Source organism: Phascolarctos cinereus, unplaced genomic scaffold, assembly GCF_003287225.1.
Source record: "Phascolarctos cinereus isolate Bilbo 61053 unplaced genomic scaffold, phaCin_HiC Scaffold_726;HRSCAF=1367, whole genome shotgun sequence".
NCBI classification, from domain to species: Eukaryota; Metazoa; Chordata; class Mammalia; order Diprotodontia; family Phascolarctidae; genus Phascolarctos; species Phascolarctos cinereus.
Genome location: NW_027556098.1, coordinates 40,215,271 through 40,232,023, shown reverse-complemented (window position 1 = coordinate 40,232,023; position 16,753 = coordinate 40,215,271). Strand labels below are relative to the sequence as shown.

Below are 16,753 nucleotides of genomic sequence, written 5' to 3'. Positions count from 1 at the left end.
AGATTTAGTCCCACTCCTTTTGGCTAGAAGGGTAAAGGCCTCGGCTAAATATTGCCCTTCTCACCAACATCCACTTTATAGAAACACACATGTACATATGTAAAAATGTTTGTTGTTGTGTCCAACTCTTTGTGACCCCATTCAGAGTTTTCTTGACAGAGATACTGAAGAGATTTGCTATTTCCTTCAGATGAAGAACTGAGGCACACAGGGTTAAGTGACTTGCCCCGGTTCACACAGCTAGCAAGTGTCTGAGGCCAGATTTGAACTCAGGAAGATGAATCTTCCTGACTTCAGGCCCAGCGCTCTATCCACTGTACCATCTACCTGCCTTGATATAAATACAAATATAATATATATATATATATATATATATATATATATACACATATATATAAATACACATACATACATATGTGAGTATATATGTATGTATATACACATATATACACATACATATGTACGCACACTATAAATACTGACATACATATACATACATACAGACATACATATATTATATTATATATGTGTGTGTGTGTGTGTGTGGATATCATTCCAAGTAGCATGAAGTCTTAAAATACTTAAATTGACTTATTTTTTAAAGCTAAGCTCATCTAATTGAAAAGAAAACTAATTGTAAATTTTTAATGAGGGGTGAGGTGGAGAAGGTCATTTAAAATCTTTGCATTTTAGTTTCTCCATCTAAATAATTCTATCTAGTTCATGTGTCTAGGAGTGAGGGAAGGGCATATACACACCTCTCCTCACCTCATGTAAGTCCATTAGTTAAATAGCAATTATTTAGTACCTTCTAGGTGACAAGCACAGGGTTAAGAACTGGGAATAAAATATATTTGAGGGGAAAAAGACAGTCCCTGCCCTCAAAAAGCTTACTTTATAAGGGACAAAGACAACGTATTAAAAGAAGCTGTGAAGGTTAGTTAGGTAAGAAAATACCTCAGTAAGGGTTATGGTAGAGGAATTATTGGCCAGAGAGAGAGGGAGACACCCCCACCCCCCTACACACACCCACACACCCACACACACACACACACACACACTGAGACAGAGACAGAGACACAGGGAGAGAGATTCAAGGGCTGGAGTGAAGTTTTTGGGTGAAGAGCTAGAGTATAGTAGAGGAAATCTGGAGCATAGCCTAGAAAGGAATGAGACATGGCTGGCCTGGGCACCCTTCTTGAATGTAGCTTCTTCCAAAAATTTTTTTGTATTCTTCACATTTATCATATTTTCAGCATAATAATATTATATTATATTTATAAACCATAATTTATTCAGGCAATTACCAATGCTGGACTATTAAGATCATTTCATTTCTTTGCAATTACAAATAGCAGCTATTACTATTTTTGTACAGTTTAAGTCTTTTTCCTATTTTATGATGGGGAGGGAATGGACAGAGTAAGGTATGATTAGTCTTCTACCGCTTATTTGTCATATTGCTTTCCAAACTATTTGTACCACCATTCCATCAACAATTGGAATAAAATCCACATTTCCACAGTACACACACATACACACACACACACACACACACACACACACACACACACACACACACACACACAGCCTTTTCATTTGGGGATGTTTTTACGTTCCATTAGCTATAAGGTGGCATCTTAACGTTGTTTTGATTTTGCTGATTATTAGGGAATTTAAGTATCTTTTCTCATAGTGGTTAAGTTTCATTTTATTTATATACAGCATAAAATGCATTAATGTCCACTATCACATGCCACTTGTGAGCAGATAATTTCCAGCAAGTGCCTCACTCCACAACACCAGCCTGGCCACAGGTCCATAGTCCAGGGAAGATGCAACCAGACAATTAACTCTCTTTACAGGTGTTCCAGTATCTATTTCCTCAGCAACTACAGCCAGGAAAGAAAGTTTGTCATTGTTGAGAAGGAAAGAAAGTTCTTAACACCCAAGTTCACTGTCAAAAGGCTTAACATTCATGGAAATGAAACCAAGGAAGATATATTACCACTGACCTCACTGCTTCACCCAAAAGCCTTTAAAGGCCTTGCATTTGAAATCCCTGTGTGTGTGCTGTCTTCCTTTATTAGAATGGAAGATATGGAGAGCAGGGCCCATTTTGCTTTTCTACTTATATTCCCAGAGTTTAGGACAGTACTTCGTGCATAGTAATCACTAAGTAAATGCTTTTCATTTAATTAGTTAATGAATCAATTAATTCCGCCTCTCCATAATTGAAACAGGTACATTCTTGAAAAAGGAAGAATGTACTTTTTCTTGTAGTTTTAAATTATTTTCAAAAAATTCTGCTCACTGCTCCAATTTATTATTGTTTGTGTTGTGACATTGCCTTTCTTCACAATTTTTCCTCAGTTTTTCTTTTTATTCTTGTATGTTTTTCTATGTGAATTTATTATTTTGTTGAATTCTAGGAAGTATTACTCCTTAATTCTAATCTAACAAAGTATAGCCTGACTTGATAGGGTATGTAAATATTGCCTAGTTAGGAGACCATCAAAATACTGAACCTGATTCTTTGCACTGATTTTATAATGTAACACTCATCAGCCTACCTTTAAAAAGCAGAATATTTTCAATCCAGGAATTTTTTTCCCCAAAGGGCAAAAAATATAGTTACCCTGTGTCTCCTTCAAAAATCCTTTTAGATTTTAAATTAAGGAGAACATTCTTCATTAAGTGAAGAAAGAATTAAAGAATGCAAATGCTTTTTTGTCCTTGCACTGTACAACCTAGGCACTCAATACTTGCTGAATCGAATTGAATTAAATGGAATGAAACGGAATTGGATCTTGCAGTCTGCAGAGCCAGACTATACATTTGTCACTTTCATCCTTTGGGCTGCTATTTAAATATGATTTCCATGTGAAAAGTTCAAGAGAGTCTCGTTTGAGATAGCAATTATACTATGTATTATGAATTTATCATTTCATTTGGGATTGAATGAGAACAGTAAATTCTCTACTCTTTCTAACCTTTGTTCTGAAAAAAACAAGGAAACTTTTTAGTATTTCCTGTCTGAATCAAAATGTGCCCTTTAAGTTACAGACACCAGACTGGAGCAACTGGAGCCCAGGAAATGATGTCATAGCTTGGTTAATGAATACACCTGAGTCACCTGGGCTGGGAAAGACACAGCCTTCCGTACTGTGGGAGAAAGCAGCCAGGAAGTTTGGGAAGTAAAGGAAAGTAGAGAAACCAGATTTGAAGAATTTTGTTGGTAAAAGATGGAAAAGGAGAACAGCTCCCCTTGGGAAATGGGGCTGCTGAGAACATTCGACTCCAGTGAATTCATTAGCTGGGAGAAGATCGGTTCAGGGGGATTTGGACAAGTTTACAAAGTACGACACATTCACTGGAAAACATGGCTAGCAATCAAATGTTCTCCGAGTCTTCATGTAGATGAGAAGTAAGTAACTTTTAGTGACTTGTTTTTCTGAAAACTGTCTTCTATAGTGTGATATTTATACTTAAAATCTGCAAAATAAAATGATGCTTTGCAGTCAGGAAGCCTTTTTTTTTAAAATCAGTTATAAAGGAGAAATTGTTTTTACACAATATAACTAGATGGTTTCAATGCTTAGGATAACTTTCTGGATTTTAGGGGATTTTTTTTTCAGTTTGTAGTAGATTAAAAGTAAAGATATCTCTGGACTCTTTCAGTAGCAATAATAATTATGCTTCCTGACTTTCTGTAAGTGGTTAGCAGTCAATTTTTGCTAATTTGACGGTACATTTAGACTATCTGAAACGTGTTTCTTGGTACCAGTTTTTTTCTAGCTTAAACTAGAAAGACTTTGTGTAATTTAACATACCTTTTGTAGTTCTAAACTATGAAAGTGGTTAATTTGCATTTAGCTATCTCTCAAATTTCATAGTTCAAGACTTTTTGATTACTTTTGTGTAGATTTGTTCACACTGATCTATGAAATTTTCAGGTTGGTAAAGTGCAAATTTTCACCCCCACACACAATGCCGAGCCCATATGAAGCACTTTAAAAAAAAAAAAGACAGCCAGATATGAAATGATTATCTTAAGCATGTTAAAACATGATCTCGGAAGACAAGTTCTGGCTAGGGTAAAAACAGTACAATGACTTAGTGTGTTTTGGAATGGGAGATTTAAAACCTTTTTTTTCTTATTTATCCTTTGTGTTTTGTATGTTGGCTTTTGGACATCCTGAAAAATCAGTTTATACAGGCCTTTGAGTTATTACTGCAATACAGAATCTGTAATCCTTTTTGCTACTTCTAATTTTACTCTTTAAATACCAATTGGTATAAGAAGAAAATTACCCATGTGAGCAGCCAGAGGCTTGATTAAAGTCAAGTAGGCCTTTCTTCTGAAACTAGACATTTTAATGTTTACTGTCCATGCCTCATGACTGTCTTGAGGGGCTGGAGAAAAAGAGGAAGTTTGTGGTGGGAAAAGTAGTAGGGCGGATTTTTCTTCATGAATTTATGGCTGCTTTTGTTTGCAGATGTAAAAATATCTAATCAAGATTCTAGATTTCATACCTTTCTCAGTAGCATATAGTCACAAAAGTGCTTCAAACTGACAACTTTTAAAAGAAGGTGGTCTAGTTGAATACAACGTTGTACTAATTTTGAATTGTTGATGAGGGAGTTTGCAAAGAAAAAGGGTATTTAAGATCATTGCATCTCAGTTTCTCCATCTAAAACAGATAATACCTTCCTTCGATCTACTTCTAGACACGTTAAGAATTGAAGAAATGGAGACATTTTTAAAGGGTTTTGGAACACCAGTCATTAAATGCGTGAACTAAGTTTTAGGGGACGAAATTAAAAGCAGTTTTATCTATATAGCACGGTGGTAGCTTAATTTAATGCATGAATTTTGTAGGCACATTAGGTGGATGTTTAAAATTTCTACAGCACAGAACTCCTCTAAAATTTTCATTCATACCTGGAGGATTCTCTATCTGAACTGTTGTGGCTTTTAGCCACAAACCTTGAACATAGGATGTCTTAAAACTTTAGGCACGAATGTAGCAAAAGCTTACGAGAAGTAAAACAGCTTTTCATTCTTAACTCAAGCAAAATAAAGGGTAAGGTCCTTACAAAACTTAGAATCCCGTGTCTAAACGATTTCTTCTAATTTGCATTGCTACTTCTATGAACCTTACTTATTCACTCAGCAAACATTTATTAGATAACTATATTTGAGGCACTGTGCTAAGTGTAGTGGAGGATACAAGGAACAATCACATTGCTTAGGAAACGACATGCTTACAGCCTCAAAATCCAGAGAAGCTTCTCTAGGTATAGTTCTCCTATTGCTCATTTCAATTATTATTTGTTCCATAACAAAGGAGGTATTTAAGAGCACCTTTTTAGTAAGCCCTTTCTAGATTTCTGAAGTGAGCTGTATTTGTTAATAAATTCTAGATGTAACCAATGTATTGATTTGTTTTGTTGGACAATATGTATTTGTCATAAGGGAATGCCTCTGAGGAGTGGATTAGTGATAGCTAGTCAATAATAAATGATCAATAAGCATTTATTAAGCACTTACTATGTGCCACGCACAGTGCTAAGAGCTAGGGCTATAAAGAAAGGCATAATTCAGTCCCTACCCTAAAGGATCTTCTGATATAATTTGGGAAGACTGTACAGAACAAGAGACTGAAAGGGGGGATAGGGAAGGAGGTGAGGTTTCCCAGCTTGATGAAGTCCTGCAGCCAGTAGTTAGGGTGAGAAACGGATCTGAGGTGGGGAGATTTTCAGAGTTAATTTCATCTATGCAAATGATGAGTTTCTGGAAATCATCAAGTCCAGTAAAGTAACAGGATGGGAAATGATCAGGTGAATTCTCTGGGCACCCTCCTTAAATGGTGGAGGATCTGGGAGGTCCTCTCCATTGTCTACCTTCCACCTCTTCTGTCAATGGGAGGGAGGGGCACCAGGGGCTGCTGAGGAGGAGTGTCTCTGCTTTGTAGAAGCTTACCTTCTGCTGGGGAAGGAAGATGTAACATGTATAATGTAAGTGTAATGCAGACTAACTACCCTGGCTCTCACTGCCTGAAGGCCAGGTGAGTTATATTTTCACCTCACCACCCAGGGTTCTCCGAAATCTTTGTGAGGATTGGGGGAAGGGGGTGTGTCTAGACTGTGCAAAATGCTCCAGTCTACACCTATGTTGTTCTCTCAGTTGTAAGGGGTGGTCTTCTGCATCCCAGTAACATTTAGCCATTAACAGTCATATTAACTTTTACACAGAAGTATTTACTTCAAAAGGTATAATCACAAATATACAAACTCATTTCCTTAATAATTGGGAGGCATGCACCATATCAATGGGGGAAGGTGAGAGTGTAGAAAGGGGTAGCTCAGTTCATATTGAGCACAGTCTCTGTTCCAAGCCCCAGACTCACCTTAGACTCAAGTACCAGACACCCTGGCTTCTCAGGGCTTCCATGACAGGCTGGTTGCACTCCTGGCTCTGACACTGTCACCATGGCTCAGACTCCTGTATCCAGTGGGGATTGCTGCTGGACACCTGAAACAGAGAAGGACAAACGAAACAGACCAGAAACAAACACCTCCAGGGCCATGTCTTGAAGCTAGAATAAGAGCAGGGAAAGTCTGTCAAAAAGTATGTTTTTTTAAAATGCACTTAAGAAAATAAAACGTGCATAAGTAGATCAATGTTGCTACTTTGTTGAATTTAGTGTTTAGTGAATTTAGTGTGTATGTGTATATTTATGTAGATTATACTTAGAAAAATTATTTATCAAATTCATTTTTCTAATAAGAGCCTCTTACCTGCGTATTGTTTAAGTTTACAAAGAAATTTTAATTTAAATTTAGAATTATTTAATTTAAAATTCTAATGCAAATTTTATTTGAGTAATGGAGGGCGTATTTTTGTGGCAGAATTTGACCTGAGTAAATAGAACTTTTAGAGTATTTAATCTAGTTTATTGCATTTCCTGGGGTGACTTACTAGGAAGAACTTCTCTGTTTAAGACAAATCACTTCGGATTCTTCTGAGCATGCTCAAAAGATGTTTTGTCCTTTAGCTAGAAGTCATACCTGCCCTTCCCAGATTGGGCAGGTAGTGACTTGTATGAGGTTGCTGTGCAGTTTTAGAGGTCAAAAGTGTCCCTAAACAGGAAACACTTCACTTGCAGTTTTATGAAGAGCAGAAAAGAAAGGGGCAGAATGGAGTTGGGTTCTGTGTTTTAAGAACATAGAATCTATGGTAAAGAGAAAGGCTGGGCTTTTTGTTTTTATTTTTTTAAAAAATCAAACATTTGCAAGTGATTTACTTTATTACATTAATTTAGCTTATATTTCTGTTCTTAGGAACGTTATTTCATTTTACCTAAATAAGGTAAAAATGGCTGTCTCTCAAATCTGAACTTTAGTTAAGTCTAAATAGTGGCCAGAGAGCCTGCAGCCTGCCATAGAGTAAAGATGCACTGGGTTCAAGTCCTGTCATTGACATATACTAGCTGTATGCCCCTGGGCAAGGTCTTTAAATTATCTGTGCTCTATGCAACTCTCTTTAACACTATAAAATACAGAGAAAGTGTAGACTTGCACTAGTACAGGCATTTTCATTATCTAGGAATGAAATCACATGTTCAATACCAATCCCTAAAGTGCCTATTAGTTTTATAGGTTAATCTTGGCACTATTTTTAGGTAGTATGTGAAATTTACAGCCACAAATACCTGTTAGTATGGTGTGTCCATCTCCCTGTGCCTAAGATGGCTTATCTAGTGTGGGAATAGAATTTCCTTGAGCTGCTTGGCCAGTCTCAGGATCCACAACTATGAAGTTAAGGCAGCTGGGGAGTTTGGTTGGCTTTGTACAAAGCTCAGGTTTACTTTCATCTGCCCAAGGCCACTATAACACTATAGGGCCTGTGATTACATTGGTTTTCCTTAATGAATAGCTGTACTGAAAATGATAATTTTTGCCCGTGGCTGCTTCTCCCTAGGGTGGCAAGCAGGTGAACGAGGCCTCATATAGCTGCTAAACAGGCTCCTACTCCCCTGCTTCCCACTCTTTCCCAACTTTGACTCTGGCTTAGTCACCACCTCCATCTCCGAGATAAGGCTTTGACCTGTTACCTCAGGGTATATCATAATTAATGGATCTGGTCCTCTTGTCTGTGAGGTCTCCTGTGCAGTGCCCCAGGGACGTGTGCTGTGCTGTTTAACATTTTTGTTTTTAAAAAAAATTAGTTTATGCTGTTTAAATTTTTAACATATGCAGTTTAACATTTTTGTTAAAAAAAATTGGATTTGGATAAAGGAATAGATTGCATGTTCAATAGATTTGCTGGTGTGACAAACCTGAGAGGTATAGACAATGCACAGGAAAATAGAATAAGGATCCAGCCACAAAGAAGAGATGGCTTGGGGGATCGAGGGCTATGATTGCTTTTTTTAGGTATTCGAAGCATTTCCATGTGGAAGGATTGAATTTATTCTGTTTGCAAGAGGGCAGAACCTGGTGCAGTGGGTGAAATCCATTTGTTTCTTGGTTGAATTCTGGAGCATTTGCATGAATAAGAAACTCCAACAGTAACAAGAAAAAATAATACACATTATGGTTTAGCTAGATCTTCGCCAAAGGGTCTAATATAATAAGCCCAGCTAGTAAGGACAAGCCTGAGTAAACTATGAGTTGTAACTATAGTGTAGTCAAGTGGACAAACCCATTACTGGGACCTTTTTAAAATAGCTGTCATGGGAACATTTTTGAGGTTCTTTAGAAAGCTTGGGAAGAGTAATTGGATTGGGGGTGGAACAGAAAACTCTAGCTGAGAGGTATTATCTAACCTTTTATTTGTGTGTGTGTGTGTGTGTGTGTGTGTGTGTGTGTGTGTGTGTGTGTGTGTTTTCTAAAGGTGGTTCCCAGGGTTTTTTTTCCTTCTGAATAGTTCTTTGTTATACACACCCTGTTTTTTCTGTTCCTGTTTTACCTTTATAATACAATGCCCCCAGGACTCTGTTCTTTCCCCTAGCCTAAAACAAAACCTACCTGACGCTTTTCTAGGAACAAAATCTTCTTGACTTTTCTTAATTTCCTAGACATTTCTTTGAGTACTAAAATAGGAATCAGAAAACCTTTTAGGGCTGCCACTAACTTGTGTGATCTTCGGCAAGTTATTTTACATCACTGGGACTCCATTTCTTCATCTATAAATGAGGGATTTGGACTAGAAACTGTCTCAGGGTCCCCTCTTCCAGCCCTAGAATTTTGTGATTGTTTGTATTATATTACTTTTTTTTTCATAAGAGTCTTGCATATTTTCACATTGAACATAAATCCCACATGAGATTTACCAGAAATTTACCATTAAAGTTACCCTATTGAAGAAGCTACATCTTCACCTGGTTCAGTCAAAGCTTCACATTTGTAGTCCCTGTAGAACCTCTAAGGGTCATCGAGTCTTACTTCAAGGGTAGAATACGAAATAGAAGCTTTCTTGCTTTGAATGAGGCACAATAACTTCCCACTTGTGGAGTGTCCTGACCTCATTTTGGATTTTCTTGGCAAAGATACTAGAGTGGTTTGCCATTTTCTTCTCCAGCTAATTTTATACATGAGGAACTAGGCAAAACAGGATTAAATGACTTGTCCAGGGTCATGCTGCTAGTAAGTGTCTAGAGCCAGATTTGAATTCAGGAAAATAAGTTTTCCCAACTCCAGGGTTGTCACTCTATCCACTGAGTCGCCTTACAGCACAGCTAAGTTGGCAGTTTTTAATGAAAACAGTTAACTTAATGCTTTCCTTTTCTCCACTAAGTAATATATTAATTAGCTTAATATATAACATTTTAAAAAATAAATTTTATTACTTTTGATTTATATCAATTAAATTTCCCAATCCCCTTCTCTCCTCAGAGAGCAATAACTTATTTAAAATGTTTTAAAACAAAAGAGGAAAAAAAACATTTCAGTAAAAATAATCAACTATCAAAGAAATCTTAACTATATGTAGTATTCCATATTTTTAGTCCCCTACCTCTGCAAAAAAGCCTAGGGAGGTGCCTTCTTATGAGCCAAGATTAGTCATTATAATTTCATGGGATTCATTTGATTGCTTTGTTCTTGTTTTTCTTTTTCTTTTTTTCCATTTACATTGTTGTGTCACTATGTGCTGTTTTCCCAGTTCGGCTTATTTCACTTGTATCAATTTATATAATTCTTCCCATGCTTTTTTTTTTATCATACTCATAATTTCTTACAGCAAAGTAATGTTTAATTAAATTTCATGTACCATAGTTTGTTCAGCCATTCCTCATTTAATGGATGTATATTTTGTTTTCAGTTTTTTTGCTCCTATAAAAGGTGATGCTATAAATATTTTGCCATTCAGGAGGCTTTTTTTTTTGTCATTGATCTCTTTGAAGTAGTAGAAACTCTAGATCAAAAGGTACTGCTACTTTAGTCACTTTTTTTTTTGCATAATTCCAAATTGTTGTTCAGAATAACTGTACCATTTCAGCTCCACCAACAGTAAGATCAAATTGATTTTTTTAAATTTTTTTTGCAATGAAAAAATTATTTTCTTTTCCTCCCCCACCACTGGGGCTGGGGAAAGGGAAAAATAAAATCCTTGTAACAAATATCCAGTTAAGAAAAGCAGATTTCCACGTTGACCATGTCAAAAAAATATATAACAGATCTCATTCTGCACCCCAAATACATCACCTCTCTGTCTAGAGGATGGGTAGCATACTTATTTTATCATCCGTCCTCTAGAATCATAGTCGATCATTACTGTGATTACATTAAGACTTACTTTGTTTTTTATAATATTATTGTATAAATATTTGGTGTTGCTCACTTCACTCTTTATCAGTTGATACAGGTTTTCCTTGTTTTTTCTGAAACTGTTTCTTCCATCATTTCTTCTGGCACAATAGTATTCCATTACATTTATATGCCACAATTTGATAGCCATTCCCCAATTGATGGGCACCCCTTTAGTTTTCAGTTAACACTACAAAAAGTTGCTATAAGTAATTTTGTACATAACGAATGGTTTCCTCTCTTTTTAATCTCTTTGAGGTATAAATAATTGTATTTCTGGAGAGTCAAAAGGGTATATACTCAGTTTAGTAATTTACGGCATATTTCCAAAGTGCCAGTTTGCCTCTCTCTCTCTCTCTCTCTCTCTCTCTCTCTCTCTCTCTCTCTCTCTCTCTCTCTCTCTCTCTCTCTCTCTCTCTCTCTCTCTCCCTCCCTCTCCCTCTCTGTCTCTCACTTTGCCAATCTGATGGGAACCTCAGAGTTGCTATAACTGACATTTCTCTAATTATTAGTGATTTGGAGCATTTTTTAAATATTGATAGCTTGAATTTCTTCCTTATTACCTATGTGTCCTTTGACCATTTTTAATTGAGGAAAGAATTTTATTCTTATAGATTTGAATTAGTTCTTTATATATATATATATATATATATATATATATATATATATATACATACATATATATATATATATATGAAATCATACTCTTAACAGTGAAACTTGCTGCAAAGTTTTTTTTCTTCAGTTACCTGTTCTCTTCTAATATTAGCTGAATCAGTTTTATTTGCACAAAACTTTAATATTATACAATCAAAATTGTCCATTTTATCTTCTGTGATTCTTCCTTAATTAGTCATAAATTCTTACACTGTAGATCCACAAGGTAATTTCTTCCGTGGTCCTCTAATTTGCTGTTGTTATCACCCTTTATTTGGACCATTTCTTGGTATAGGGTATGAAATGTTGGTCTATGCCTAGTTTCTGCCAGATTGCTTTCCAATTTCTTACTATATTAACACTTCATTAAAACCATAAATAAAACTGACGTTTCTTTTCATAATGGGTGCTAGTACTTGTACCTGTTCACTCATTACCAGAAACCCACTCATTTTATACTTAAAATGGGGGGGGGGCTTTTGCTTACAAATATGAATTGCATATCCAACTCCCAGCCTTTCTTCAGTCTACATGAAATCAATTCACATTTTTTTTAAGGACAATTGGCACTTTCAAAACATACCTTGAAAAAATTATAAATAAACCCTGTGTTCTATAGCATTGACATCCACCCTAAGAAGGTATATGCTGCTAAGGAAATTTGGCACCATGGTATTGTCAACTCATGCAAATTTGCTAACCTACTTTATTTTGTATTTTGGCTATCAGTGACTAAAATTCAGAATAACTGACAACATTTTCTATTTGCAACCTTTAAAAAAGAACTAACAAAAAGTCTTCCAGTCTTTTTAGCAAAGTCTGCATAATTGCTTCTGCCAAAATGTGCATGTTACCTCTAATTTAATGTAATTTTGTGCTATTTGAGAAAAGAACTAACAATTTATTTTGTAGGCCTGTCAAAGAAAAAGCTAGAAAATGTCTTTAACTAGCATGAAAGCCATAGCAGTACGATTAAGCTCTGTGAAACCTTTCCTAATTCTACTTCTCCATATCCTAGAAACAATGTTGTTCCCTCCCCCAATCTTTCTTTGATGGCTCTGTATAGGTAGTATTCTCTTGTATTATAGTTATTTGGGTGTCTGTCTCATCTTTCTAAATAGGCCTTAAGGGGCAGGGACTGTGCCTTATTCATTTAGTATTTCCAGTGCCTAGCTTTCTACCTCAAATGCACATAGTAGACTTTTTAAAATCTTGTTTTCAAATAAAGTTCTACTCTTTTACAAAATGAGACTAGATTCTGTCAAGGTCCCATTTACTTCCAAAAAAATTGTATAATTCTATGTATTGTGGTTATTTTCTGCCGCACAGAACTCGTTTGTGTAGTCACAGGTGCTTTTAAAATTATTTTGGGGGTTTCATTTGTTTTCCAAATATTACTTCATCAGTTTCCTAAAACAGTTCTAGGCCGGCTGAATAATTTTTAAATAAATGTATAATAAGTCAAGTTAAATACTCCTTAGACTACTATCATCACTTTTGGATAGTAAAACTAAGTAATATTTCAGACAAAGTACTTTGGGAGGTATAGCTCTACTGAATATGTTTTGGCTCTGCAGTAAACTAATGATCCATAAAATGTAAATTTATTTGTGTGTTTACTAGCAATACTAAATGTGTAATATAAAAGACATAGTGAGCTAAAACACAGACTTCTTTAGAAAGAAAATTTTATGACAAAAAAGGCTAGGTTCACATTTTAGCACCAATGTCATCAGATTTTTGCTAGATTCAAAGAGATTAAGATTTTCTTTATAAAACTTTAAAATGTTATGTACTATTTTTCTTGAATTTATCAGAAAGTTTTATTTTGCTTATCACCTAGGCCTTTACTCTTCAGTAGAAGTTTAAATAGTGTTTGAATGAATGAATTGACCCCTTAAGAACAATTAAATTAAAATTATGGTTGGGAAGGAGAGAGTCACTCTCAAGTTTTTTTTTTTATAGATAAGGAAACTGATGCTCAGTGAGGTTTAGTACCTTGCTATAATGGGTTGCTGAGAACAATGGATTATTTATAATCCACTGGGAAGGTTTTTTTTAGTGTTATTATTTAATATCCAGATGACAACATTCAGAAGTTTTTAAAACATGACAGTGGTGAAGAAAAACAAATCTTTTCAGGTCATTCAGCTAGTAAGGGGACTTAGAACTGAGACTTGCTCTGGGATTTTTGACATACTATATATATATATATGTATGTATATGTGTATGTATGTATATGTATATATACATACATACATACACATAGATCTATCAGTAAAAATGCTTTCCTTTACAACTCTACATTTTTTTTGTGCATTTAATGCCATGTATCTGCTATATTGGATCCATTAATAAATACTTTATTCATTTGTTGTTTCAAAATGCATTTGTTTAACAATTGGTGAAATACAGATAGATGAATGTTGTTAGTTTTAGTTGTGTCTGACTCTTTGGGGTTTTCTTGGCAAAGATACTGGAGTGGTTTGCCATTTCCTTCTCCAGCTCATTTTACAGATTAGGAAACTGAGGCAAACAGCATTAAGTGATTTGCCCAGGATAACACAGCTACTAAATGTCTAAGGCCAGATTTGAATTTGGGAAGATAAATCTTTCTAACCCCAGGCCCAGCATTCTATCTACAGCTAGTCCTTGCCTTATTTAAAGTGAAGAAAATCTATGTGTAAAATAAGGTATTCAGGTATTTTTTCTAGAATGCAAGAGCACAACTGTTCAAATGGGGTTTCAGCATAAATCATAACAGGAATTAGAATAGAAAGGGCAAGAGAATGTTTCAACTTTGACTTTTATTATCCCTCATATCTGGCACAGTGTCTATGTTATATAAATGCTTAATAAAGTTTTAAAATTGTAAATGTCTTTTAACTGTCCTAGTTTTTCAATAGAGAATGTTGATAGACCTTTAGGCATACTATTTACTATCAAAATCCATGAGTGCAAGGGATAAACTGAGCTCTAATAGATACCAGTTTCTTTTTTTTGTTTTTAATTGATTAATTTTGTTTAAAATGGAGATCAAAACTTGAAAGTACTGTTTTTCCTAATGCCAGCTATTATAGCTTTAAGGAAATTTATAATTTTCTGAGGTTCATCTGAAATATCCAACCTTGGCCACTTTTCTTGTGATACAATAACATTACATTGTTTTGTTTTGTTTTGTTTTTGAGGCAATCAGGGTTAAGTGACTTGCCCAGGGTTACACAGCTAGATGATGTCAAGTGTCTGAGGCAGCATTTGAACTCAGGTCCTCCTGACTCCAGGGCTAATGCTCTATCCACTGTGCCGCCTAGCTTCCCCCTACACTCTTAAGTAATATTCTGCTCAGGGTGTTTGGGTAGATCTTGTAGATCCTGCTTGTTATTATTAACCCATGAAACTAGCAGGCTTATTTGAGTTACCTATATGGATAATGCATGTGGCTGCAGAGGCTGGGGTTGATTTTTTTTTTCATATTTTGGCACTCCCTTTGTAAGTATCTATGCAAGCAGCCACTTCAAAAGTGCTAGAGCAGGTAGTAGGAGCCACCAATGGTATAAAAGGATGAAGAAAACAAAATAATAATAACTCACATTTATATGTATTTAAAGGTTTTCAAAAATCGAAGTGGCAGATTTCATATAGAGGGAGGGAAAATCTGTCAGAATCGTGGTAGAGGCCACTAGGGTTTGGTTTCTGAGGATTTCTGCTTTTCTGAGACTGAAACATCTGGCACTCAGCAGATCCATAAAAATATTAAGTAATAAAGAAGTCAGGCTGATCGTATTTTAGCCAGATAATAATTTAACTTAATGATTCACATCTGTTAACTGTATTTTCTTTCAAAAATCAGTGGAATTCAGTGCTTTTTTTCATGCCAGACTTGTAACTTAGAAAAAGGATTTAAAGTTGAGGTACTGAATGAATACCCTGATTCTTTAGCTTTTGTAGCTCTGAGATAACATTGTAAAATGGTCTGCATATAGATACAGTGAAAGAGAATCAGTTTTGGGAAAGTTAGCAAAATTCAAGATAGATGAACTGTTCTCCCTTGACCATTCTCATTCCCAGTCCTTTAGGTAAAAAAGAAAAAAGAAAAGACTTTATGTTCAAGCTGTAGTCCAGTCTGAGAAAACTGGACAAGTGACAAAAAGTTTTTCATTTGAGGTAGTGCAGTCAGAGGTCTGAAACCGGCTACTAAGTTGGAGCAGGTATTAAGATTTTGTGCTGCTGCTTGTTATTAATGAATATCAATCACCAACAGAACACTGGACCTTGAAGAAAACAGGCTTAATCGAAATACCTTCTCTGAATTTTACCTAGTGATTCTAATTGTAATTTAAGTTACGGCACTTATATGCCTTTGCACATGGTGAATACTTCATAAATGTTGAGAAAATAACAAAGAGAATAACTATTCTAAGTCATTTAGAGCAGCTTCATATTTTGTTGGATAAAGCCTGTTTTTATATGTGGAACAGATTAATTTAGGCAATCTATTTATCAAGATGACTTCTGAGAAAGAAGTATTTCAACTTGTGGTTCTGGAACAAAATTGAAACTCACTGAAGACTTTTAAAGGTGGATTGTTATGATGAAAAGAGGACTGGACTTGGAGCAAGAGAACTGGATTTTGGTCTCCATTCTGTGGCTTACTAACTGTGAGATCTTAAGAAAGTCACTTACATAACTTGATAAATGAGTTAACTGAGTTTCAGTGTCTTCATTTTTTATAAAATGAGGATAATACCTAGCCTACTTCTCAAGATTTAGTCTAACAATCAACTAGAATGAAAGAACCTTGTACCGTCAATAACTTAAGCCATGAACACAAACCAAGCTGGCAGGATGGTTGTATGCCATATGTAATATGCTATTAATTTAAGAATGAGATTAAGTTTCAGCAGATGTAGGTATCATCAGTAATCATGGTTCCTACAATGATTATTTGTTACTTTTCTTTGAAATCTATTCCAATCTTTCCCCTTAATTAAAAAGCAGTCATTGTCATCTTCTATGCTGGATTTAATTTCAACCAGAAATAATATTAAATCCAGCATAGAAGATGACAATGATTTCTATTTAATTAGGGGGAAAGAATGGATATTAAACTAATTTTAAAGTTTCTTACCATCACAACTTGTGGGGGAGGGAAAGAAAAGCACTGTTTGAGTAACCTTGGGATTGAAGACTTTGGAAGGACTATTATCTTAATTATGTGAAATTAAAGCAATAGATATTTGTGTATGTGTCACTAATTTGCCATTAATCATAGATCTATCGC

At 35.3% G+C, this 16,753-nt stretch overlaps 1 protein-coding gene across 1 annotated transcript in view; it reads left to right on the top strand.

The window, feature by feature from the left end:
• The first annotated feature begins 3,137 nt into the window (after positions 1–3,137).
• The window catches only part of RIPK4 (receptor interacting serine/threonine kinase 4), a 67,576-nt gene continuing 53,960 nt past the window's right edge, over positions 3,138–16,753 (top strand). The window contains exon 1 of the mRNA XM_020976260.2: positions 3,138–3,427. Within this exon, the coding sequence (XP_020831919.1) occupies positions 3,246–3,427 (182 nt within the window). The 5' untranslated portion in view covers positions 3,138–3,245. The remainder of the gene's footprint in view (positions 3,428–16,753) is intronic.